This window comes from Pithys albifrons, chromosome 5 (assembly GCF_047495875.1).
Source record: "Pithys albifrons albifrons isolate INPA30051 chromosome 5, PitAlb_v1, whole genome shotgun sequence".
Lineage (NCBI taxonomy): Eukaryota > Metazoa > Chordata > Aves > Passeriformes > Thamnophilidae > Pithys > Pithys albifrons.
Window position 1 is genome coordinate 73,331,727 of NC_092462.1, and position 25,404 is coordinate 73,357,130.

The window sequence follows — 25,404 nt, forward strand, 5'->3', positions numbered from 1 at the left end:
TTGATCAAAGGTTTGATCAATGACCTTGAAGATCATAATCATAAAATCATAGAATGATTTGGGTTCGGAGGGACTTTAAAAAACATCTTGTTCCCACCCCCTGCAGGCAGGGACACCTCCCACCAGCTCAGGTTGCTCCAAGAGCAATCCAGCCTGACCTTGGACACTTCCAGGGATGGGACAGCCACAGCTTCTTTTGTTATATATCTCTGTCTTTGCTGTCCTTAGCACCACTTTTCCTCTCCTTTAGTGCATTTCTTGGCAATTTTGGCTGCACTTTGCTTTAACAGCTAATCTGCAGCCAAGAGAATATCCAACCTCAGATATTCCTCATTTGGCAGCTGTGCCACAGCCATCACTGTCAAGATGAGCAGGAGGATTGTGCACCAATACACTATTGCACCCAGCTGCTCATGAAAGAAGGAGTAATCACAGGTGGATCACTGTTAGACAAAGGGATTTTCATACATTGTCCTTCTGAAAATACACAATTGGGTGCTGAGAGCTTTCCTAAACAAATTATTTTCCACTCACCGAGCTATTAACATTCATGCTAATTTTGCTCACATTCACCCTCTCTCCTGAACCTTCCCTGCTCTGTTAAGGTACTCCTGTTACATGGAACTATTTGGAATGATGGTGAAGACCTGAATTCTGGTTTCTCCTGTTCTAGGAGTTGGCTGTGATATTCCTCACAAACAAATATAACCCAAGGCAAACATTTGCTTCTCACACTTTCTCCAGCAAACACAGCTTCAAACATGGGGAGGGAAAAACAAACTCCACAACCGCCCTCTCAGCTTTCCATAACTTCTGTCTTTATTTTTCAGGCTTTATTTTCCCTCATCCTGGAAGGAAAGCAGGGCAGGAGAAAGCATTAATCTCTAACCACAGTAATTTCCTGAATGCCAGAGAACTGCTGTCAAAACCAAGGATTCACTCACTGCTGGAACATCTGTATCAGATTACTGCATTTCCCTTCTCACTCCTGCAATCAGCCACTGCCCCAGCCCAGAAGCTGGAAAGAAATGTCTATGTTGGGTTCCTACTGTTTCTAATGTGGTCTTACTCCTTTGTCTCTGCCTCCCTTCCCAGGTTGCTGCCTCTGTGCCATTTTCTCCCACTGACTGTCAAGTGGTTGATAACACACATTTTTCTGGAAATGTATTTTTCTTCTTTTTCTCTCTGTATTAATTTTTATAGCTCCTTCTAAAAATGATGATGATAGTTTTAATAATGACTGATTCCTTGACCTGATTTAGCTCTCTATGTAGCTGAGCAAGCAGATTACTCAATGTCTTCTCCATGGTTTACATGTCAGACCTGGATTTCTTTTGGGAAGTGCTAATGTATATTGATCCCATGGATTAATCACCAGAGGAAATTATGACCCTCCCAAGTACTCTGAGATATTTATGTGGACACCTGGCATGTTTTGTGACAACCACCTTCTGTCAGTGTCCCCACAACAAGGTCCTTCAGGGCTTGGAGCAACCTGGTCCACTGGAAGGTGTCCCTGTCCATGGCAGGGGTTGGAGCAAGATGGTCTTTAAAGTTTCTTCCAACCCAAACCATTCCATGATTCTATGAGTGTATGACTTCCAAGGAAATCCTTGAAAAGGAAGAAGAAGGGAGATACATGGGATAGCCCAAGTAAAGACAACTTCTGTCAAATGGTGGCTCTTTGCACACTGTGTTGCCATAATATCCTCAGACAACAGTTCAACTCTCCCAGCCCTTGCGACCTACAGCCTTGTGGGGCAACTGAGCCCAGCTCCCCTGGGGCCATGGTGATATCCAGGGAATCTTACAGTGGAGACAGGAAATTTGGCTCCTTTCCCTGAAGGATCTGGCTTCACACCTTTGTTTCTCTGCCTTTCACTGCATGATAACACGTAAAACATTTCCAAAATTTCTCTCTAACCCCCTCCTTCCAGCTTGGATGTGCAGTTTGAAAGGCACACTCAATAAACGAGGCTACTTCTTCACCAGTGGGAATGGAGATCTGATCCCATTTGTGGAGCTTGGATCGACCACCTTCCTCCCTGGGAGGACAGGAAATAAGAAATATGTCCCAATTACCAGGTGGTTGCTTGAAAAGTTTCAACTTCAGAAATACCCTGGTTAGAAGTTCTGTATCACTTTCCAAAATCTGCTTCTCAGACTTTTATTTAGGAGCAGAAGAGTCAGCCACGAGGGGCAGACCCTCACAAACCAGAGGGGCTTTGGTTCAGGGCTCCAACCACACCTGCCAGCTGAGGCAGCTGCTGGTCTGGATTTCTAGCTGGTAGGAAAATATCCAGTAATGGCAAATAAACGCTGACATTTGGGTGAAATGAAATTTCGCAAAGAAACGAAACTGCCAACAGAAATATTTTTCTATGATAACAGAGCAATTCTTTGTTGCAATTTTGACCTTTTGTAGCATTTTTATTTATATATTTAGTTGTGCTATGACTTTTCTGCTGTTATTTATTTTATTCTATACATCAGGGACTGCTCTTTTTACATCATCATTAGCAATTGTTCTGCTAATTGCTAAGTCCCTTAGTAATTTCTGAAGTAATTGGCCCCATGCTTTGCTCATTCCTCCCTGAAAAAAATAAAGTGTTTGGAAATGCGGATCTAAAATGTTCTGCTTGGTATTGGAGTGTTTTATTATATGACTTTTAAGAGAGCAAAAGGCAAAAAAAGAACATCCCTGAGGAATGCTTCATTTTGAACACATCAACATTCCCACTGAAACAACAAACATGCCCCACCAGCCCTATAAACCACATTTATCTGCTTGTTCTATCTGCCCATCCCACCTGCCTCGGCCTCCCAGAAAGCAGCACAGCACTCAGGGCTGTTCCCCTTGCACACAGAGCAATCTGGCCTCTCTCCTTGGCTCTTGCCCACTGGATTGGTCTTGTCTGAGATGTGGGGTGAAGGTTTGCTTCTCCAAGAACACCCATAGCCCCTGTGTGTCGATAGGCACTGGCTGCTGATGGCCCAAAGATGCTTTCCCACTCTGCTTTAATGTCCCTTTTTGGTTTGAATTTGGAAGGGTTTAACTTCAGCCTCTTCTCTCCTCTTGTTGGGTCAGCTCTTGCATCCAGAAAGACAAAATAATTTCTGCTTTTCAGAGACTTCACTGTCAGTCGCAGCTGAGCTCTGTGGCAGCACCTGCCCTGCACTGAGAGTGTGGTCAGAAAGAAGGAATTAACAACCTTGCTAATCCTTTTCCCAAGGGAAGGGATTGAGACCCCATCTGCAGAGCTGCATCCAGCTCTGGGGACCTCAGCACAAGGAAAATGTGGACTTGTTAGAGTGTCCAGAGGAGGCCACAGAGATGTTCCAAGTGCTGGAGCTCCTCTGGGCTGGAGCCAGGCTGGGAGAGCTGGGGGGGTCACCCGGAGAAGAGAAGGCTCCAGGGACACCTGAGAGCCCCTGGCAGGGCCTGAAGGGGCTCCAGGAGAGCTGGAGAGGGACTGGGGACAAGGCCTGGAGGGACAGAACACAGGAATGGCTTCCCACTGCCAGAGGGCAGGGATGGATGGGATATTGGGAGGGAATTCTTCCCTGTGAGGGTGGGCAGGCCCTGGCACACTTTGGGCAGAGAAGCTGTGGCTGCCCCATCCCTGGGAGCGTCCAAGGCCAGGCTGGACAGGGCTTGGAGCACCCTGGGCTGGTGGGAGGTGTCTCTGCCCATGGCAGGGGGTGGAATGGGACGGTGTTGAAAGTTCCTTTCAACCCAAACCATTCTGTCATTCTGTGATTTTTTTTCCATTTATTTTGGGTTTTTTTCCTATTCAGTACCCTCAAAATCAAATTAAAACCTTTAAGAGGAAGGTAATAAATTAATTTCCACATCAGCTGGCAAGAAGCAAAGTTTAGACTAGACCAGAGGAGACCTGCTAACCAAGAGGACAGGGAATCCACTGCAGGAGGAGAAAGCCACCATGAAGGGTGGTTGAGGAATAGACAATCCATCTTCAGGAAAGGGGCTTGGACCAGATCCACACTGTCCTTCCCACACATGGTCTGGGGACAGCTGATGGCCACCAGCACTGCAGCAAGAGAGCAAACAGTTAAAAATCAAACCATAGTCAAACAGCCACATTCACATGAAAAAGAAAAAACTGGGAAAAGTAGTTCATGCAGTAATGACATTGATGGAATAGTGGCTGGGATGGTTTGGGGGAGCAAGAAGGGAAAGGGAAAGGGAAGCTGTAATCCATGACTGGCCAGTTTTAGGTAGTTATCTAAGAGGATGTTCACATGTTCTTTTGCCTCACCTTTATCATTCAGTTAACATAAGCTATTTCCTTATCCTTCTTATCTCATTTAATTAAGACATGAACTCTCAAAGTGTAGCCTGATTTTTCCGAGACTTCAAATAAAATTGCAGCACTACAAAAATGGCATCATTCATGTCACGACCTTCACAAACCTCACTTACACCAACAAAAATAATTCACCACAGCCAAGTCAAAAATAACATCATAGAATCATTTAGGTTGAAAAAGAATATCATCACAACACATCAAAGGTGCACAATTTACACACACTCCACTCCCTCACTCACAACTGAAATCAAAATTCCACACAATTCCAACGCTCTGCAGCAACATCCAGGCCGGGTTTTGCCCACTGCCTCTCCCAGTTGCTGTCCTGATCTCAAATTCTCAAGAGCCGCAGGTTAGGAAACAAAAGGTACAGCAGGGCAGGTTTGAATCATCCCTTGCAATCACTTTTAGCCTGTTTTTCAATGTGGTGGAAGACCTGGGGTCAGCAGGACACAGGACATGACCCCAGAGGGACAAGCAGTGAAGACTAATCCTGACATTCCAGGGCATTTTGGGAAGTTCTGCCCAAGGCAAGGCAAATGCACCTTTATAAACACTTAAATATCATCATTTTTCTGCTGTTCTGCACTGACTGTGAGCAGGATCCATTTCTCCACCTCCAGACCTGGGAAATGCTGCAGGCAGATGCACCACAGACAATCTTCCTTTGCAGAGCAAGGGTAGAATCACAGAATCAGGGAATGGTTTGGGTCAGAAGGGACCTTAAAGAGCATTTAGTTCCAAAGCCCCTGCTATATGTAGAGACACCTCCCACCCAGGGCACCACTCTCCTTCTTCTAAACCCTGGAGTGCATGCAAATGTTGATCAAATCCTTTAAGCTGAGCATTTTGAAGCAAAAAAAAATTGCCTTTTTCAAGACTTGGGCATAATACATAATTACAGCATGACAAACACTGTTCACCAGGTGTGTGTGTGTGTGTGTGTGGTTTTATTTATTTAAAGAGCCCTGTTCACATCACTACATGGCACTATCAAAGTCCTAGCAGAACCTCTCCCCCCAAAGGGTAAAAATGTAAAAACAAGAGGGAAGAAAGAGATGTAAAACATCAAGAGGGAAGGAGCTGTACCTTCTTCCAGCTCAAGCCCAGCAGATTGTCAAGGTCCCAGGCACTCCCAGATCTCTGTATTTACTTCAAGCCCCTCAGTTCCTCCACACAGATCTACCCCAACACTTCTATTTAAGTGAATTAGTATAAACCTGCTCCTTCTTAGTTTAAATTAACCATAATGACCCTGATTTAAACACAAACAAGGAGGCAGATGAAAAGTAATGAGGTAATAGGATTGTAATGAGCTGATGATGTTCTTTAGCTGAGTTGGGGTGATTGCTCAGAATATGATCTCTCCCTGCCCTGATTGGGAGGCGAAAGGCATCAGTGAAACCTCAAGAGTTTTCTGCATGGTTGGAGCAGGTCCAGCCATCCTTAATAGCTCATGAGGTGTCAGCCTCCAGCCTTACCCCCACCAAAAGGTGCCCCTTCAGCTGACCCACCCCATCCCTGCATCCCATTCAAACTGTTCTCAAACTTCTCAGCAACATGAAGAAGTCGTTTTTGGAGACATTAGGAGAGGAGAGCTCAGGCAGGGAGGGCAAAATGCAGGACAGATGGAACCCTCAGCCTAATGGCATTTCCCAGCATGTCACTGGGGAGAAACCTCTCTTTGCTTCCTAGGTGGTTAAAATCCTGCTGTACGTGAGAAGCTTCAGTCCAGCCTAAGCTTTGGAGAAAGGCACATGTTTTCTTTATCTCTGGATGTCACTGGACAGATTAGATGAGATATATTTATCTAGAGAGCAATCTGTGTTGCTGCAAAGATATGGCTACAGAATTCCATGAGTTGAGATCATCCCATGCTGAGTTTTGCATCCCAGTAAGAAACGATTCTTCATTTTGGTGGTTGATATGTTTTCAATGAGTAATTTGGACTCAAGTGTTGGGGGTTTGGACTTCATTTTTTAAAATTCATATTGAGAAAGCTGTAAAAAGTTTGTTGGGTGGGTTATTTTAAGCAAAACCACCTTTATGAATATTTTTCTGGTGCAGTATTAGCTCCTGTTTCCTTGTGTTTTCCAGTTTGCTTTTTTCCAGCAGGGTCAAAAAACCAGCTCAAGGAAGGAAGGTGAAATCTTAAGGAAAGAAGAGAATGTATGAAAGAAATAAAGAAGATAAAAAAGTGTCATTTCCTGCAATGATTGTCAACGAAAATAAAGGAATAAATATGCTATAATATTTTTTGTCCACTCTCATACCCAGTGTATCCACAGATCTCCCAAGCTCTGACAGCACCAGTTAAATCACCCCACTGTCCACTTGGACTGCCCTTTAAAATGACTTTTTTGCTTTTTCTTTAAGAAAGAAATGTTGAAAAATCATAGATAAACACACTCCAAGGAAATATTTCCTGTGTACAGTAGAAAGAAGCTGAGGGAGAGCCCCTGCTCCACTCTGGGGTCAGTCTCCATTGCAATGTATGGAGGCAGGTCACTGGGAGGAGAGCAGTGTAAATAGGATCTGCTTTTATCAGTGGGAAAAAAACCCAATCCCGTTTAAATTAGACAGAAATATGTGCCTATATGTTATAGTCAGAGGCTGTTGTGTCCAAGTGCTGCTGCAGGGTTCAGTCAGAGGCGTGGAGCTGCTGATCAGACACTGTCCTCGAAGGCAAGCCCCTGGCTGTCCCCTCTGCTTTGGGAAGGAGCCCGTGAGTGGCAGCACGTGCCTGCACTCTGAGCAGGATGCCTGGATTGGGCTGTCAGGCCCGGGCTTTAGCATGGGAAGGATGCTTGCTGCAAGCCCTGGATGTGGGGCAAGAAAGAGAACCTGCCAGCCTAGCAGGACACCCTCCTGCTCGGATGATGGGGCTGAGGGACACCTGCCAGCCTAGCAGGACACCCTCCTGCTCGGATGATGGGGCTGAGGGACACCTGCCAGCCTTGCAGGACACCTTCCTGCTCGGATGATGGGTCTGAGGGACACCTGCCAGCCTGGCAGGACATCCTTCTGGTGGGATGCTGGGACTCGGGAGGGGACATACCAGCCGTGCAGAGCATTCTCCTGATGGGATTGTCTGTCTGGGGGGTACATGCCAGTCTGGCAGGGCATCCTTCTGGGGGGATGCTAGGGTGGTATGCCAGTCTGGCAAGGAATTCTTCTGGTGGGATGCAGGGGGGGGAAGACAGGGACATGCCAGCCACGCAGAACATCCTCCTGGTGGAATTCTAGAGCTGCGAGGGACATTCTAGATAGGAAGGACATCTCTTCTGGTGGGATGATAGGGGGCATCCTTCTAGTGGGATGCTTTTCCTGAGGGTCCTGCCAGCCCTGCAGGGCATCCTTCTGGTGGGATGCTGGGACTGAGCGGAGCATGCCAGACTGTTAGAGCATCCTCTTGATGGAATACGTGTGCCGGGGGCCACGGCACGGTTGGTCTCCAGTGGGAAGATGAAGCCTGGACGGTCTCCGGTGGGAAAGGACCAGTTCCTGGACCCCTGTGCCAGGGTGGGGGGACACGGACCCGCAGGGCAAACCCTTTGCTCTGCTGCCGCCCGGCGGCGGCGGGCGGGACCGGCAGGACGGCTGCACCCGGTTGCCCTCCCACCTCGGGGGTCTGCACCCACCGCTGCGCGACACCCCCCATCCCCGCCGGGGTGTGCACACTCCCCTTCATGTGTACCTGAAACCCCCCTCCATCACCTCCCCGCTCCCTGCCGGCTCTGCTGCCGCGTTCAACCTGCCCCGCGCTCGCCTTTCCTGCAAAGCAGCGCTGCTGCCGCCTCCTCCTCCTCCTCCTCCTCCTCCTTCCCTGCCTCCTCCTCCTCCTCCCCCGGCGGCACCTGACGCGCGGGGCTCCCGCCCTGCCCGGTCCTGTCCCGCCCCTGCCGCCGCTCTCCGCTCGGGGCTCGAAGGGAAGCGGAGCCGCCGGCGGTGCCGCCCGAGCCCAGCGCAGCCCCCGGAGCATGAGCGGGCGGGCGGGGGGCTCCGACCGCGCTGCCCCCCCGGGCTGAGCGGCGGGGAGAGCCCGCGGCGGGGTGGGGGGCAGCGCGGCCGGACGGCGTGAAGCTCTGTCTCATCCCTCCCTCCATCCTTCTCTCATCCCTCTCCCTCTCTCATCCCCCTTTCCATCTCTCCCTCCATCTCTCCCTCCATCCCTCTCTCTATCTCTCCCTCCATCCCGACAGGGGGGAGCGAGGTGCGGAGCGGGTCTTGGCGGGGTCTGCCAGCCGGGGATCATGCCGGGGGAGCTGCGCCTCGGCATCGCTTTCTCCTCGCCCTCCATGGAGCCCGGACTTTCTTTACAATGACTTTCCCTGAGCTGAGCAATGGCAGTTTGAGTGAGAACCGGACGGGACAGGGCAGCCAGAGCGCTGCCAACCGGTCCTGGGGGCTGCAGGCGGAGGAGAGCCCCGAGGGCAACGGCACCACGCTGACTTTCGCCTTGGACGTGCAGGCGGTGGGCGTCGGGGTCTTCCTGGCCGTTTTCATCCTCTCGGCTATCGTGGGGAACATCCTGGTCATCCTCTCTGTGGCTTGCAACCGGCACCTGCAGACAGTCACCAACTACTTCATAGTCAACCTGGCCATCGCCGACCTGCTGCTCAGCACCACTGTGCTGCCCTTCTCGGCCACCCTGGAGGTGTTGGGCTTCTGGGTGTTTGGCCGCATCTTCTGCAACATCTGGGCAGCGGTGGATGTGCTGTGCTGCTCTGCCTCCATCATGAGCCTGTGCATCATCTCCGTGGACAGGTACATCGGTGTCAAGTACTCCCTCAAGTACCCCACGATCATGACCGAGAGGAAGGCGGGGGTTATCCTCGTGGTGGTCTGGCTCTCCTCCATGGTCATCTCCATCGGGCCCCTGCTGGGATGGAAGGAGCCACCGCCACAGGATGACAGCATCTGCAGCATCACAGAGGAGCCAGGCTATGCCCTGTTCTCCTCCCTCTTCTCCTTCTACTTGCCCCTCACGGTCATCCTGGTGATGTACTTCAGGATCTACGTGGTGGCCAGGCGGACCACCCGGAGCTTGGAGGCAGGGGTCAAGAAGGAGAGGAATAAATCCATGGAGGTGGTACTGCGCATCCACTGCCGCAGCGTGCTGGAGGAGCCTCTCTCCAGCACCCGGAGCAAGGGGCACAACTTCAGGAGCTCCCTCTCCGTGCGGCTCCTCAAGTTCTCCCGTGAGAAAAAAGCAGCCAAGACTCTCGCCATCGTCGTGGGTGTTTTCATCCTCTGCTGGTTCCCTTTCTTCTTCATCCTGCCTTTTGGTAAGTGACCCTATCCCACTCCCCCAGCCCTGCTTCCTGTCACTGGATCCCTGGGGTGCTGCTGCTTGGGACAAACTTTCAGGACACAACTCATACATGGAAGTGAGGGATTGGTAACTGATAGGTGAATAAACCAGCCATAGATTAATTCAATTAATTAACACTTAATGTTTATTAACCAAAGTCATATAATCAAAGTAAATAGCAAATGAATAAAATAGCAGCATAGTAATTGCTTTAATTAATTCATTCTGCATTCAGCAGTTTAAATAATAAAGTTCAGGTGAAGGAGGAAGCAGCGCTGTTTCAAACAGGCTGTAATTACGGCACAGTGGTCTCCAAACAGTTTCGCTGTCCTCCCTTCCTCCCAGTTTGGGAGGGCCAGCTGGATGTGCCTCCGTGGGTCCAGGGCTCCCAGCTCTGTTGGAGATGAGTAAGATTATTTCATCCTTCCAAGGAGGTGTAAGAGTCTCAAGGGTAAGTCTGACTGACTTCCCAGGATGTTGTGGTCATCCAGGGACCTGGAGCAGCACCAGGTAGGGTGATGATCCAAAGTGATTTCCCAGGGCTGATCCACCTCTTCCAGGAGTTGTGTCCTCAGTTCCTGGCCCTGCTGTGGTGCTTCTGTCACTGAGTGCATATTTGGGGTTGTCTGACTACTTGTGCTCTAAAGTTTTGGTGAGCTGTTTGTGAAAAGGGTGCACCCTCTGCAGGCAGAGGAGGCCGAGCTGGCACAGAGCCCTCCGAGGGTGTAGAATGTCCAAAGCAACGTCCCTTCCAGCAGCAGTGGCTCTTGACATCCAGGGAAGCCAGTGCTCTTTCTCACCACCTCACTGAACAAGCACCCAGCTGAGGGCACCCAGTGAACCCTCTGGAGTGCTGTAGCTAAACCTGGAGGGGGAAAAGAGAGATTAAAATAACTTCTGAATGTCAGAGGCAGCCCTTGAACAGAGCTCAGCAAAGCAGAGAGGTCTGTCATGCCATCTGCCAGCTGGGACCCACGTGTCCCACAGCCCATCAGGGACTTGTGTCCCACCAGCCCTGCAGCCAGGGAAACATTATAGCTGCTTCTGTACCTTTTCTCAGGGTTTTTCAAATCCTATTGCTCGAGGCTGCCTCTCAATTCAGTGGAAACACCGTCGTGGCCACAGGACAGATTTTGACATGCTGAGGTTTTGAGCTTCCTCCAGCACTGGGGCTGTCCCCCTGTACAGCTGGAGCCCAGGGCTGTGAGACACCCTCCAGGAGGATAATTCACCCGGATCGATGGTGCCCTGGGAGCTGAGGTGTCCCTGGAGTGGTGGATCAAGGCTGTGTGTCTGCTCTCACCATGCTGCTGTCTTGTACCTCTTTGCTCCAGTTTCTCTCTCTGAGTGAGGGTGTTTTCGGAGTTTATTGCTGCTCTCCACGGGGGTGATGTCGCTGCTGTGGAGAGTTTTGACCCTGTGTGAGCTTTGCAGTTCATGGTACAACTCAGGCAGGGAGAAGTAAGCCTGGACTGAGCTTCTCTCTCTGCAGGACCTGAGATGAATTATCCTATCTGACCATGCCTCACTTTCCCTTTCACTGAGCAGGTACCTTGGAGGGAGTTGTAGCCTGCAAACGGATAGTTTGGAAATTGTGGGGGTCAGGGAGATGCCAGTACCCAAAGGCTGAGCTCACTGGGGAGCCCCAGTCTGATCATCCCCTCCTCAGCCAACCAGCAGGGCAAAAACCAGCTCCAAACCTCATTCACACCTTTACACCTTAAAATCACAGAATCTCTGAATGGTTTGGGTTGGAAGGGACCTTAAAGATCATCTCATTCCAGCCCCCTGCCAGCCTTAAAGCTAATGAAGCTGGGAATCAGGTCCTGTTCCCCTGAGTCACTCCCAGTACTTGGAAATAGAGAAAAATATCGAGCAAATACTTTGCAGTAGAAAAAAATTATTTTGTTTTGCCATATCTTGAGCCAGCTTCTCTGCTGATGTAAATCCCCACCCTTGTGCAGAAGTCAAAGGAGACACGGTGATTTCCACCAGCTAGAAATCCAAACTTAATTCTTTAAGCACCTCCCGTGAACCCTCCGAGCACAGAACTTGCCAAGTCCTTTATAAGCACAGCTTCGATCTTCACTTCCTGCCACATTATGTGTATAATATAAACACAACTAAACTTCATTTATTTTATGACTACAAAATATGGTGCCTCTCATTTCCCCACCATTTATTAATTACAATTTCCTATTCATATCTGAGAATCATTCAGTGGTATCTTGGAGGAGAACAGAAAGTTCTAATCTCGAATTTTACAGCTCAGGAGACGGGTCTGAAACTCACAGAAATCAGCCAAGTTCACTGTAAATCCACAAACTGAAACATGCTGAGGTCAATTCTCCTTGAAAAGAAGGTTGTAAATGGTTAAGTAGAATGGGGTTTATTTATTTGTTAGACAAAAATAGGTGAAGTAATTTGGGGCCAACTGGAAATTATATTTATACACATTTTAAGTGAAAATGCCGTTCTCATAAGAAACTAAATAACTTTCTACTGAAATGAAATGTATTGTTTCAATTTAAGAGAAAATGGGAGTTTATTAAAAAATGAGTACTCGGAGGCATTTCAAAATGAGCTGTTGCATTAAAATGAAACAAATCTATTTCTCCTGAAAATATCCAAATGTTTTGACTATTTTTTTCTCTTTGATATGAATTTGCACAAAATCATCCTTGACACACACTCTTCACTGTCATCTGATTATGCTTTTTAGAGATAAGAAAATTTGTCAAGTGAGAAAAGACTTTCAGCTCTACTTAACATTCCCTGAGCACTCCGAAACTTCCACACTGGCTCCATTGTGGGTGTCTGTGAGTCTGCACAGATCTTTGCAACTCTCTGCAGAATAGTTTCCACATTAGTTACACAGGAGTAATATTTATCACATCAGGGTTGAAAAGCAGAAAGAACCAGTAATTTTAAATAACACAGTCTGTGTCTGTGTTAAATGCTGTCAGCTGTTTCTCTGTGCTTGAATAATTTCCAGTGATCCTTCCTTAAATCAGCTCAAACTCCATGGTACCTCCACAGTCTGTTTGTCAGCTGAATAATTTAGCTCACTCTTGGGTGTGTGGTACACGTCCCTGAGCACGGGATGCCATCACCAAGAGTTTAAATACAATTAACAGTTCCTGTGGCTAAAGAGACTCTTCAAGCAGGAGGTTGATCAAGCAGAGATGAAATCCCCATCCCTCATGTGAGGGTGGTGCCTTTGCTGGGTGTGCAGTGGAGCTCTACCCAACTGCTCTGTCTGGGGATCCTAGGTGGTGATGGGAGGGGGGGTTGTGACGTGATTCCTCTGCCCTTAGCAGTCACCTGTCAAGAGAATGTCACTGAAGACTTGTCAGAGGTGTGGGCAAGGAGTTTAAGGCTGGTTTGTAGGATGGGACTCATCTCCCTTTGTTTGTGTCAGCCCTCAAAGATGATCTAAGGGCTGGAGCCCCTCTGCTCTGGAGCCAGGCTGGGAGAGCTGGGGGTGTTCACCTGGAGAAGAGAAGGCTCCAGGAAGACCTGAGAGCCTCTTTCGGTGCCTAAAGGGGGCTTACATAAAGAAGGAAGAACATCTTTTTATATGGGCAAATAGTGAGAGGAAAAGGGGCAATGTTTTTAAACTGACAGAAAACAAGGTTAGATGGCAGGAAGAAACCTGGCACAGGGTTGGGCAGAGAAGCTGTGGCTGCCACATCCCTGGAAGTGTCCAAGGCCAGATTGGATGGGGCTTGGAGCAACCTGGTCTAGCAGAAGGTGTCCCTGCTCTTGGCAGGGGGTGGAATGAGATGGTCTTTGAGGTCCCTTCCAATCCACAACATGACTACAAAAACATCCAGGCACAACCAGTGAACTGCTGGTGTTTGCAGAAAGGTGGGTTGTATCCTAATCTGGATTTTTTTAAATCTGATGGAGGCAAGATGGCAGGTGAGAAAAAACTCAGTCTTGTGTCAGCTGTTGTTATAGACAGACAACAGAGAAACTTTGTTAATTCACACAGCCATACAGACCTAGGGAAGGGTCTGGAGCACAAGTGTGATGAGGCTTGGCTGAAGGAGCTGGGGGGGCTCAGGCTGGAGAAAAGGAGGCTCTCGAGTGACCTTCTGGCTCTGCAATCCCTGCCAGAAGGGGGGAGCCGGGGAGGGCATCAGGCTCTGCTCCAGGAAACAGGGCAGGAGGAAAGGGAACGGTCTCAGGCTGGGCCAGGGGAGGCTTGAATTGGGTATATAGGGAAAAAATCTTCATGGAAAGAGTGGTCAGACACTGGATCAGGCTGCCTAGGGCAGTGGTGGAGTCCCCATCCCTGCAGGGATTTCAAAGCCATGTGGATGTGGTGCTTGGGAACATTGTTAGTGGTGGCCTTGGCAGTGCTGGGGGAACGGTTGGATTTGATGATCTTGGAGGGCTTTTCCAATCTTAAAAATTCTGTGATTCTGTAGAAGCTTCACTGTCTCTTCTGCTAATGGAAAATGCTGCTAGGTTTGGTGCTGGGTTTGTCCTTGCAGTAAGGCACCTATGCAAGGTGGTCAAGGATTCTTAGGTCAAAGAACCAGAACCCCCTACACATTTACAGTTAAGCAGTCACCTGCTTTCTCAAACTTGATCCAGTAAGCAAGAGTAGGAGGAGGGATGGAGGCCTGATCCCCATCCCCTCTTCAGCTGGGAAGCATGCAAAGTGAGCAATGCAATTTGAGTCCCCAAGTGGGATCATCACAGGAGGAGACTAAAAGATCTCCATAACCACCCCAGAAGCATCTAAGAGGAAATGAGCATCCCTTGGGATCAAGGCTGGACTAACTGTTCCCCAGGATGGTGATTGACACACCACAATGGCCCTTGTCTTTTAAGAAGAGTCGTCCAGTCTGGGTGAAGGGCTCCCATGTTGGTTATTCTTTGGATTTAGTTACAAATCATGACTGGTGTGAGAAAGGTACAGCAGCATCATGGTTAGTGCCCCACAAGGTTGAAGACCACAACCTCCCTTCACTCCGTTCTTCCACAAGCAGCAGGTTTCCCAGACAAGGACTGACTTAAGATATCTCTCAGTATAAGCAAAACCCTCCAATATTCATGGTCTTATATTTGCCTTGGGTTAGTGACTTGCTGTGTTTCCAGTGGAACCTGGTGCTCATTTCCAGGTACAATTCAGCAAACAGTGTACTGGCTTTTTGCTCTTCACCCTCAAGGAAAGGCAGCTGCTACACCAACCAGGTTCAGAAAGGTCTCCTTCAAGTCAAAGCATAAATGTATTTGCAGATGCTGTTTTTCACAGGGCAGGAGTCCTTTCACAAAGCATTTTGCAGAAGATGAACTCATGGAGGCACAGCAGTGCTCAACTTCAGGAGCTGTCACTTGTGAAACAAGGGATGAGGAAGGCACTGTAGCTAGAAGCCCATTTCAGATGAGACCAAGTCTGTTCTGATAGAAATGAAGAATCTAATTCTACTCTAAGAGCATTTTACATGGTTTTCTAATAAAAAAGGACTTCAGTCATCACTCTGTGCCTGCATGCATGGAAGTCTTCACCACTTGATGAACTCTTTCATGACAGAATCACAAAATGGTTTGTGTTTGAAGGGACCTTAAAAACCATCTCATTCTACCCCCTGCCATGGGCAGGGACACCTTCCACCAGCCCAGGGTGCTCCAAGCCCCGTCCAGCCTGGCCTTGGACACTTCCAGGGATGGGGCAGCCACAGCTTCTCTGCCCAACCTGTGCCAGGGCCTGCCCACCCTCACAGGGAAGAATTTCTTCCTAAGATCTAGTTTAACTCTGCCCTCTGTCAGTTTAAAAACATTCCCCCTTATTCTGTTACTCCATGTCCTTGTCCAAAGTCCCTTTCCAGCTCTCTTGCAGTCCCTTTAGGTGCTGGAAGGTGCTCAAGTGTCTCCCCAAAGTCTTCAACATCCCCAGCTCTCTCAGCCTGTCTCCAAAGCAGAGGGGCTCCAGCCCTGGAGCATCTTCATGGCCTCCTCTGGACTCACTTCAACAGGTCTATGTCTTTCTTGTGCTGGGAACCCAGGGCTGGAGGCAGCTCTGCAGGTGGGGTCTCATCTGAGGGGGCAGAGGGGGAGATTCCCCTTCCCTGACCTGCTGGTCATGCTGGTTTTGGTGCAGCCCATCATCAACTTCAACCACATTTGAAAAAGTGCTAAATGTCCTCAATATCAAGTTCCTATAAAAATGGACAGATGACTAAAGGAGTGGAAACTTTTACACTCTCCCTGGCAGAAGGAACGTTGCAGAATGAGCTCACCCTCTGGTTAGACATCAGAAAATACTAAAAATCTACCACAAGACACAACCCCAGAAAAAAAAACCCAAACTTCTTTAGAGTTGTTGTACACAGGTGATTTGAAAGTAGGAGGATGAAAGATAGAACATTTAATTACTTTGACTGTCAGGGCAGTTCCTTGTATCTCCTGAAATTTACTGAGTTCTGGTGGAAGTGGCAGAACTGACATGGAAAAAGGAATGCCAGTTGCTTTGGAATAATTATTTATGGCCCAGAGCATCAGATCAAACTGGAACAAGAGCAATTGGGATGAACTATTCCATCTGCTACATGTCCCCCACTGATCCTGGTTCACAGAGCCATACACTGGTTAAAAACACCAGCAAAGCCATGGAGTCTCAAAAGCTCTGGTTGGATTTACTGGACATCAGCCAGCCAAGAAGCACCACAGGATGTTTCCATCAAATAGGCTCATGCCAAATTAGCATAAAGGATGGATGGATGGATGGATGGATGGATGGATGGATGGATGGATGGATGGATGGATGGATGGATGGATATTCCAGCCCATCTCCCTTCCTCGGGGAAAGACCATTTGGCCCCAAACCATTCCTGAAGCATTTCAAGACTATTTTTAAAGCATTGCAGTGAGGGAAAATCCATTGCTTTTCCCAAACAAATTTTCCTGTTGCTTCAGCAGCCCTAAAATGTTATTTCTGCTTCTTTTTCCCACTCAGAGTGTCTGCACTAACACCAGGCTGTGCTGTAGCCTGTCAGACTGTCATTCCTGGGAGCTGGGTTTGTCTCCAGGGAAAACGCATTCACATCCTGCAGAAGGGCACAGGAGAGAGTTACAAGTAGGCACATGGATAACAAGCCTGTGGGTAAATGATGTAGCTAAAGCATCACACAGTGCTGATTCCCTCCATGTGCCCCACTGCAGAAGCCACCAGAGTGCAGAACAACAGGGAAACAGCTTTATGTTTATTTGCAAATAACCAGCCAAAACTGATTAATTGGAGCACAAATGAGGTGTGATGTTCCTTTCCTACTCATTACCTGTGTGGAAGAGATGACAGAGGGGTTCAGTCCAGGTTTTGCTGTTACAGGAGATGCCTCATTCTGGACCTCAGATAATGATTTGGGCACCCAAATTGGAACATCTGCTTTGCCTCTGCCTGGCTAAAATAATGCAGTGATGGGGAATAGGACCCAGATCTCCCATGACCTGTGTGTGGGATTACTCTGCTCCCAAATGCACAACCAAATAAACCTATTTAAAGCCAAATGTCTTTTTATGTGGCAAAGTCTTGATGTATCTGGACACAATTACTATAAGGGGTGTATCACAAACAGGAAAAAAAACAGATCTTATAAAACTTAAAACTACTGGGATTCAGTGGGCAAAATGTTATAAAACCTCTCAACAGGAGTTTTGGAACCAATCCAAAAATACACCACATAACCTTCAATGCATCTATATTAAACTGAGCCTGATGGTTTTATTGTACTTGACAAAACTTTGTCCTGAATATTCTGGGAAGGAGCTTTTAATTAGTCTGTTCTATCTTCACCAGTTTATATTCGGGTGAATATTTGGTCATCAATTCTGGTAATCTGGTTAATATGATGTACCAAAAAATGACCATAAGAGTGGGCTGCTCTTTGGTATGGTGATGCAAGGTGGTTGGTTTATCTCTTACTGCCACTTTGGTTTTAATTGGTTTTGCCCCCAAAAAAGCCCCAGCATGAATTAGTTATGTCACGTTAGCATGTAACGGTGTCAAGGTTTCATGTGCCCTGTAGGGTTTTAATTAGAAGTTCTCATTTAGTGATTACATACAGCATTTTTGCTCAAGGCACTTTCAGAAAACGAGCGTGTTTCCGTGGGAGAGCAACCTGAATTATCTTCTGATTGATCAATCAGGAGCTTTACTTGCTGTGATTACTGTGCTGTGTTTTAGGTAGGGCTGATGGTACCTTTTAGCATTTTGGGACCCTTCTGGAGTGAAGTCCCAGTTTTTGGTGCCAAACATTAACTATGAGGTAAAGTTTTTCAATTCTGTGTCTTTTAACAAGCCGAGTTTGTTCTGCCAAACGTGAGACAGCACAAGATGGCCGTGTCTGAGAAGGAGGACAGGCAAAACACAGTGTGTGGTTCCTGTCCTGAGTGTTATGGGGACAGGCTGGAGTATAAAAAGCTCTGACAGGACTTTGTGTCAGAGCAAAATCTTGACATTTCGCTCCACTGGGGTTGGGGGTTCTTTATGTCAAAGTTGACAAAGCTGGTTCAACATGGCCAAATTCTGCAAAGAAAGTACATTTCTGAGGTGTTGGCAAGGATGGGAAGTTTAGCAAGACTGGCGTTTGCTTAGGAAAGGCTTTTAAGAGCAATATCCTGGTGGTGTCTCATGGTCATTTCTGCTGCACTGCAGTTCCCTGTGCTGCTCATTTCACAGAGCTATCATAGAATGGTCTGGGTTGGGAGGGACATCATAGACCAGCCAGTTCCAACTCCCTGCCATGGGCAGGGACACCTCCCACCAGCCCAGGGTGCTCCAAGCCCTGTCCAACCTGGCCTTGGACACTCCCAGGGATGGGGCAGCCACAGCTTCTCTGCCCAACCTGTGCCAGGGCCTGCCCACCCTCACAGGGAAGAATTTGCTCTTAATATCCAATTTAGCTTCCCCTCTTTCAGATGTTGTCTCCCTGGTTAAACCATCCTCCAGACAAGTAGGAACAGGAAAGTAACTGAACTGGACCTCTCAGAAGAATGTCATTGTCATTGACAGTAGAAAGTATTCCAGGGTTTGTGTGGTTGGTGTTTGGGCAGAAGAAGGCTGTGAAGAGTTCCTGTCATGAAATGTAGTTTAAAATCCATTTTTCCAACTAGTAGATGTTTACACTTTTTTAGCAATCCAAGTTGTTCCATCTCTCTATCATTTTTGCACACATTTCCAATTCCTCTGAGGGTGTCCAGCCTTGCAGGTACTAAGCAGGTTTGTTTCCATCATTCATTATGGGATAACTTGATTCTTGTTGTGTTGAGTTGGTTCTGTGATTCCAGTGGATCAGCTTTGTTCCCTGATTAGGATGACGTTTAGGAAACAATTTTTCTTGGAAAGAGTTGTCAAGCACTGAAACAGGTTTCTCATGGAGTCCCTGTCCCTGGAAGGATTTCAGAGCTGTATGGATGTGGCACTTGGGGACATGGTTTAGTGGTGGCCTTGGGAGTGCTGGAGGAGTGGTTGGACTTGAAGATTTTAGAGGTCTCTTCCACCCTGAATGATTCCTTGATTCTGTGATTCCATGATTGTGGTTCTGCCTGCCCTGCTTTCTCTGATTTGATGCTGCATGAAACTGTCACATGGAAACAGAAAACTGTACTTGTCCCTGCACCATAACTGATGGATGAGATTAGCCCAGGGATGGATTTACTGGAGTGTCTGGAACAGGATGTGGTTTTTGAGCTGCTCCTAATGAATAGCCTTTCTCTGAGAGGGCTCGTAGCTGATGCGTTTGGAGCCAAGCCCAAGAACCACCAGATCTGGTGGCAGAAAACCAACCACCAGCTCCATCAAGAGAGGACATTTCCTCCTCGTGGGAAGTTTCCAACCTGAGGCAATTCACAACTCAGTCATTAAAGCCCCTGAAGTGCTGCTTCGATTTTTACCCCCTCCAGTAGCTGGGAAAAAAAGAAAAAAGAAAATTAAAAAAGCCATTTACAAGGGACTCCTGCTGGGAGAAATCCCTGCCCCAGACAAGTCCAAGCCTCCTTTCCTGTTGCTCACAGTGGGTACATTGAAGGCATTCAGTTAAGGAAGATCAGCAGGATAGAGGGAATAGAGGACTGGCTCCAGCCAGCTCACTCCAGCACAAATCTGCCTGAGAAGTTTGCCTGGAGCTGCAGGAACATGAAGTTCTTGGGGTCACGTGGGTTTGGGACCTGGAACCAGACCTTCCCCTCTTGTGTTCAGGACTTTGTTTATTCATCACATTTAATGGGATCTGTGTTTTCCTCAGAGATTCAAAGGCTGGAGCAAATCACAGGGGTTATCCCGCCTGATCCCCTGAATTAAAGAAGTCCTGGCTGCATCCCCCTGCAAGGCTGTGACAAGTGTTGGGAGGGCCAAGAGCCAGGCTGCAAACCTTCCAAAAGAGGTCCATGATGGGGAAAAAGGCCCAAAACATAAGGAGGCCAAAGAGATCTCCAGTTAAAGGATCAACTGTGCAAACACTGAGCAGGGAACAGCTCCCACTATAAAAGAATCCTGCCCCAGACTTTGCTCACTGTCCTGCTTTGAGTGCAGAGATCTTGGGTTCAGAGCAGCTTCCAGCTCTTGAGCCTCAGCCTCTGAAGCCAAGTTCTCACAGAGACAGTTGTCAAACTGCACCAGAAAAGTTTCTCAGCCATGGGCTATTTCAGTTCCCAGGGTCCCTTCTGTAGGAATTATCTGGAAAGCTGTGAAGATGGGATGTGAAGTCCAGCTGGCATCCAGCCATGGGCTTGTGGGGATTTGGGGAAACAAAACAGAGTGACTTCATGTCACAGGGTTTGCTTTCTGTGTATTCCTCACTCAGAGAAGAGCATAGAATCATAGGCTCACAGAATCATAGAATGGTTTGGGTAGAGAGAGACCTTAAAGACCATCTCATTCCACCCCCTGCCATGGGCAGGGACACCTCCCACCAGCCCACGTTGCTCCAAGCCCTGTCCAACCTGGCCTTGGACACTTCCAGGGATGGGGCAGCCACAGCTTCTCTGCCCAACCTGTGCCAGGGCCTGCCCACCCCCACAGTAATGAGAAAGAGGAAGAAAGAGCAAAGCACAGTGTTTCCCAAACATTCCATCTCTCCCTTTCTTCTGCCTTGCAAAAGCTGAGTTATTTGGGATTAAATCATGCTGTGCTTCCCTTCCAGTGACACCTCACACAGTTACAGCACTTCAGGGCTCTCTGCAGATGGGCCTACCCGAGATCCCTAAGGATGCACCAGCCCATTAGTCATGTGCTTCAGCCTCTCTTGGGTGGGGGGCTGTACAAACAGTAGTGTTATTTCTAGCCCTTAGGAGCTCAAATTGTGGATCCAGATGGATGTGGGAGGCAGGAGAGCACCCAGTGGTATCTGTGCTCAGGCAGACTGCAGCTTTGCCAGGCAAAGGGGAGGGGAATAACTGTACAAATAACTTCTGGGAATGCCACTAAGGAGAAGAAAAAAATTTACATTACACTGGATCACCTCCTTGGCCACCACCCTTCCTCCCTGGGTCCCCTTTCCTGACTGAATATCTCCTTACCAGTTCTTCCTTTCTCATCTATGGCTCTGATAAGCAAAGAATGTAATGATTTCTGGTGTGCAAGTAAACAAAGAAATTAGGACCAGACTCACAGGTGAAGATTTCTGTGTGTAGTTGTCTTTGGGCCGGTGGATATCTCAGCTCCTGTTACTGTCCATGCCTACAGAGCTTGATTGCTATCCAGGTTTGGATTGCTATTTACTTCCCAAAAATATGCCCAGTGCTGGCCAAGATCCTCTAAGACAGATGAAGAACCACGTGGGTGCAAAATAGGATCTAGAGAAGCTCTGTGCTCTTCTAGAGGGACTTTCAGCGACAAGGAAAGACATCCCAGGGCATTCTTCTCCAGGGGTACAAGGCACAGTATCTTCTTTAAGATGACCTGGATTGCACCCTGGATTGCTTTCCCAAGAAATTAAAAAGAAAACCAGACACCCTCATGTCAGATGCATCTGGTAACCTGCCCACACAAACGTTTCTTTCTCTTTCCCATAAACTGGAAGGTAGGATGTGCCCTAAAGCTTGATATCTTGGCATGTCAATACCTTTCCCTCATATGCACCTTTCCACAGGTTGGTTCCAAAGCTGTGTCCTGAAAGGACCTCTTTGGGTCACTACTTCATTCTCAGATGGCCTGTGAGGAACCAGTCTGGCTTCCTTTACATCACTGCCAAGCACTGAAGAACACACATAATGCTTCAGGACAGGAATAGTAAGAAATATATAGAAAAGTCTTTGAAGGAAGGGCTTAATCTTTGCTGATGAGCAGAGATAGAGAAGAAAAGTCATGTGAGTGGCTTATTGGTCTGATCTGTCTGTTTCTTCTGTTTCTTCCATCGCTTGGCCTGTTTATATGGACAACTTTGGACTCCACTGACTTTCAAAATAGATGGAAAATGTGGAATATCAGTGTTGGGTTTGGCCTCTCCATTTAGGGCATGTAGTGACAGGCAGGTCTTGGATTGTGTGACAATGAGCGCAGAACTTGTCCCATCACAACTTTAGATCTTTGCCCACCTTCTAATGCTGAGACATCAGAACCAGCTCAGAAACACACAGCATGACATTCAAGGCCAGGTTGGACAGGGCTTGGAGCACCCTGCTCTAGTGGGAGGTGTCTCTGTCCATGGCAGGGAGCTGGAACTTGATGTTCTTTAATGTTCTTTTTCACCCAACCCATTCTGTAATTCTGTGACACACATGATGGTCAGACTCTTCCTGGGATTCATTAGCATCCCTTAAAGACCCCAGCAGGCAGTGTGGCTGCTGTTCTCCTACAGAAGCATCCATGAACTTCCCCCAAAGGTCAGGAGAATGAGGATGTGGGTGGTTTTATTTTCTTGCTGCAACGACAGGGCAAGGGAAAGTATTTACATTCAAAACAGAACTTTCCCAGTGTCTGTGGCTGTTGGAGTCAAAGGCAGCGAGGGAAGGAGTTTGAGTGGAGAGTGTTTCCATTGAGGGAGGCCATCAGCCTGTCAGGATGTATTCCACACGTTCTGGAAAAGGTCTGTTCCCTCTCCTTGTGTGCTCTCACTGCACACCCATCAACCTGCCCTTAGAGGAACCACAGGTGATTGAATCAACAGCCTAATATATGGAACAAAAATAATTTGCTCCAAACCCAAACACTGACTGCTCAAAGCAGAACTGGGTGACTCACAGCAGGATTCTGATAAGCCATTGGAGAGGAGCATTACAGAAATGTGATCACATCTGCCATCCCACCACATGCAATGGCAATCCCTCAGTGCCTTCTTCCTTCATAGCTCTTCGTCCTCTTCCACCTCTTCCCATTTCTGCTGTTTGTACCCTTCTTTAGCTCTGCTGTGAAAATATCACAGCCAGCTGTCACCACCTTGAGAAAGGATTGACTTCTACTGCAGATCTCCAGCCGTGATCCCCTTCAAAATCACTTGAACGTCATGTGTGTCCCAGTCCCTGATCCTCTGCTGCTGTACCTTTGGAGAGGCCATTCTGAACCTTATTGCATCCAGTTCTTGGAAACTTTATTTTTTGCAGTGGGAGCATATCAGTGTCTCACTGCAAATTACTGAGTTTTGTGTCCATGTGATCTTCCTTACATAGTTAGATTCTTTCCTTGGCTTTCACCCTTCTGGCAAACAGCTGCTCAGAAGTGTTCTTCCCCTGTAGCCTCTCTTTGCTGCCTTGAACAAGCTAAAATTTATCCCACCTAATGAATTCCCTTTTGTCTTTATCATCTGATCCATCTGGATTTGCTCCCCTTTAGATCAGTGATGGTTTGGGTGCTTTGGGAGACCAACCTTGTGCTTTAAACTCAAACTCTTGAAGATACATCAGAAAAATGAGGGTCTTGGCAAGTATTTCTTTGTTGGTGATAACCCTGATGTCCCAACAGTCCTGACAGTCACAGTTCCCACCTGGAGAAGAGATGGAGAAGACAATCACCCGGACTCTGTTGGTGGACATCCCTGTGATTGCCATGGCACAAGCTGTGCATCTTGATGCTCTGACTGTTCATTGGCACTGAGTTTGGACTCTTCCAAGGAAGAGTGTCTAAAAATACATGGTTGCTACCTGCCATGCCTAAATTTGTGCTTAGGATTTTGCCAGCGGGTTTATTTTGCAAGATCATCTTTTTCATTGCTGTTTTATTGTGACTCTCCAAAGGGCCCTCCTTCCAAAATCAGCTGGAAGCATCTCCCCAGGTCACTGGAGCGGTCCCACCTCAAAGCCTCGAGGTCCCCATCAGCCAGTGCTAAATTGTGGATGAAGAAATGCTGCTCCTCTGCCAGTTGTGAGTCATCTGCCTCTCAAACTTCTGGTCACCATGGTGACCGGGTCAGGCACCTCAGCAAAATGGTCTGGGAAAGTCCATTTTTCTTTCTTGCTATTTATTTCTTGACACTTCCAAACAACTTCGTCTCGCCCTTCTCTTTCTCCACCCCAGAAGTGACTGCATGTTAAGTTCACAGGGGGCCACAGAGACCTCTATTTTATCCACACTTCATGATCTCTCAGGCACATGCTGGGATTCTTGGGGTGTACTCTGCAAGGCCAGGAGTTGGAATCAAAGACCCTGATGGGTCCCTTCCAACTCAGCATATTCTATGATTTTATGATTCTATAATCAGTTCTACCACATGAGAAAGGTGTCACAGTCCATGAGAAATCACTTTGCTTGTGAAGAGAGAGACAGAGGGACTGAGGCAGCCATAGGTGATACCAGGACCTGGTTTCCTCACTCTTTTCCCATCAAATAGCCCATCAGGAAGGTTCTCAGGTGGGCAGGCATTGGAATTTAGCCTGGGCTGCACCTCTTCCATACAGGTGGTCAGGGATCATATCTCCATCTGCACTCAGCATCCAAGGAAGAGAAAACACCTTTGCACCAGCCACAGGGGCAAAGCTGCTCAAGGTTAGAAGACCTCTTTGGATGAAAAATTTAGGAACCACTTTTCTTAGTAAACCCTTGGTTTATGCTTAGCCTTGCTGTTGTCCCATCCTTTCCCATCTCCAGTGCTGAAAATGTTCTCTGGGACCTGCCTCTCTTTGCAAGCACCTCCCAACCCCCTGGACAAGGGGCTCTGCTTTTCTCCCTCCTCCATTTCTTATCCCAATTGACATCTCTGTCTCTTGGTGTTAGTAAAAATCCTCCTGAGGGATCTGTCAGGCACCCAGGCAACGGTTGGGGCATTTTTAATGGCTCTGGAAAGCAAGACACTGAATTCAGGTGTCTGCACTGGGGTCACCACTGTTGTCACCCTGATGCTTGCACAGATCCTTTTATTCAGCTTGTTTCTTTCCTTCACAAGGTTGAATCCTTCTTCCTTGAGGGGCTGTTGGTCTCCATCCCACTCTGAAAGTCTCTTTTAACCAACTCTGCTGGAGCTAGGCTGGTCACTTGGGAAAGTTTCATCACCAGCAAGTTTTCCCTTGATTTCATCCTCTCCAAGGTATCCTTATTGCGTGTTGCTGCATTTCATTCCCTACACCAAACAGAAACACTGTGGCAGGTTTTGACAGGTAAACTGGAGTTTTGGGTCCTGTAGAACCCACAAAGGCTGACAGCAGTGCTAAGCTGTGTCTCTATTCCCCCAAATAGTGGTGAGGAGTAAAAAACATCCCACTAACCAAATGTTTCCATTAAATTTGGGAATTTGTGCAAAACCACACAGAGAAGGCCTACAAATGAAAAGCAAACTGAGCTGTTTATTGCCATTAACAAACAGGAAAAACCCCAAACAA

At 47.8% G+C, this 25,404-nt stretch overlaps 1 protein-coding gene across 1 annotated transcript in view; it reads left to right on the forward strand.

The window, feature by feature from the left end:
- Window positions 1-8,267: 8,267 nt before the first annotated feature.
- ADRA1D (adrenoceptor alpha 1D) overlaps window positions 8,268-25,404 on the forward strand; it is a 47,638-nt gene continuing 30,501 nt past the window's right edge. The window contains exon 1 of the mRNA XM_071557042.1: window positions 8,268-9,619. Within this exon, the coding sequence (XP_071413143.1) occupies window positions 8,653-9,619 (967 nt within the window). The 5' untranslated portion in view covers window positions 8,268-8,652. The remainder of the gene's footprint in view (window positions 9,620-25,404) is intronic.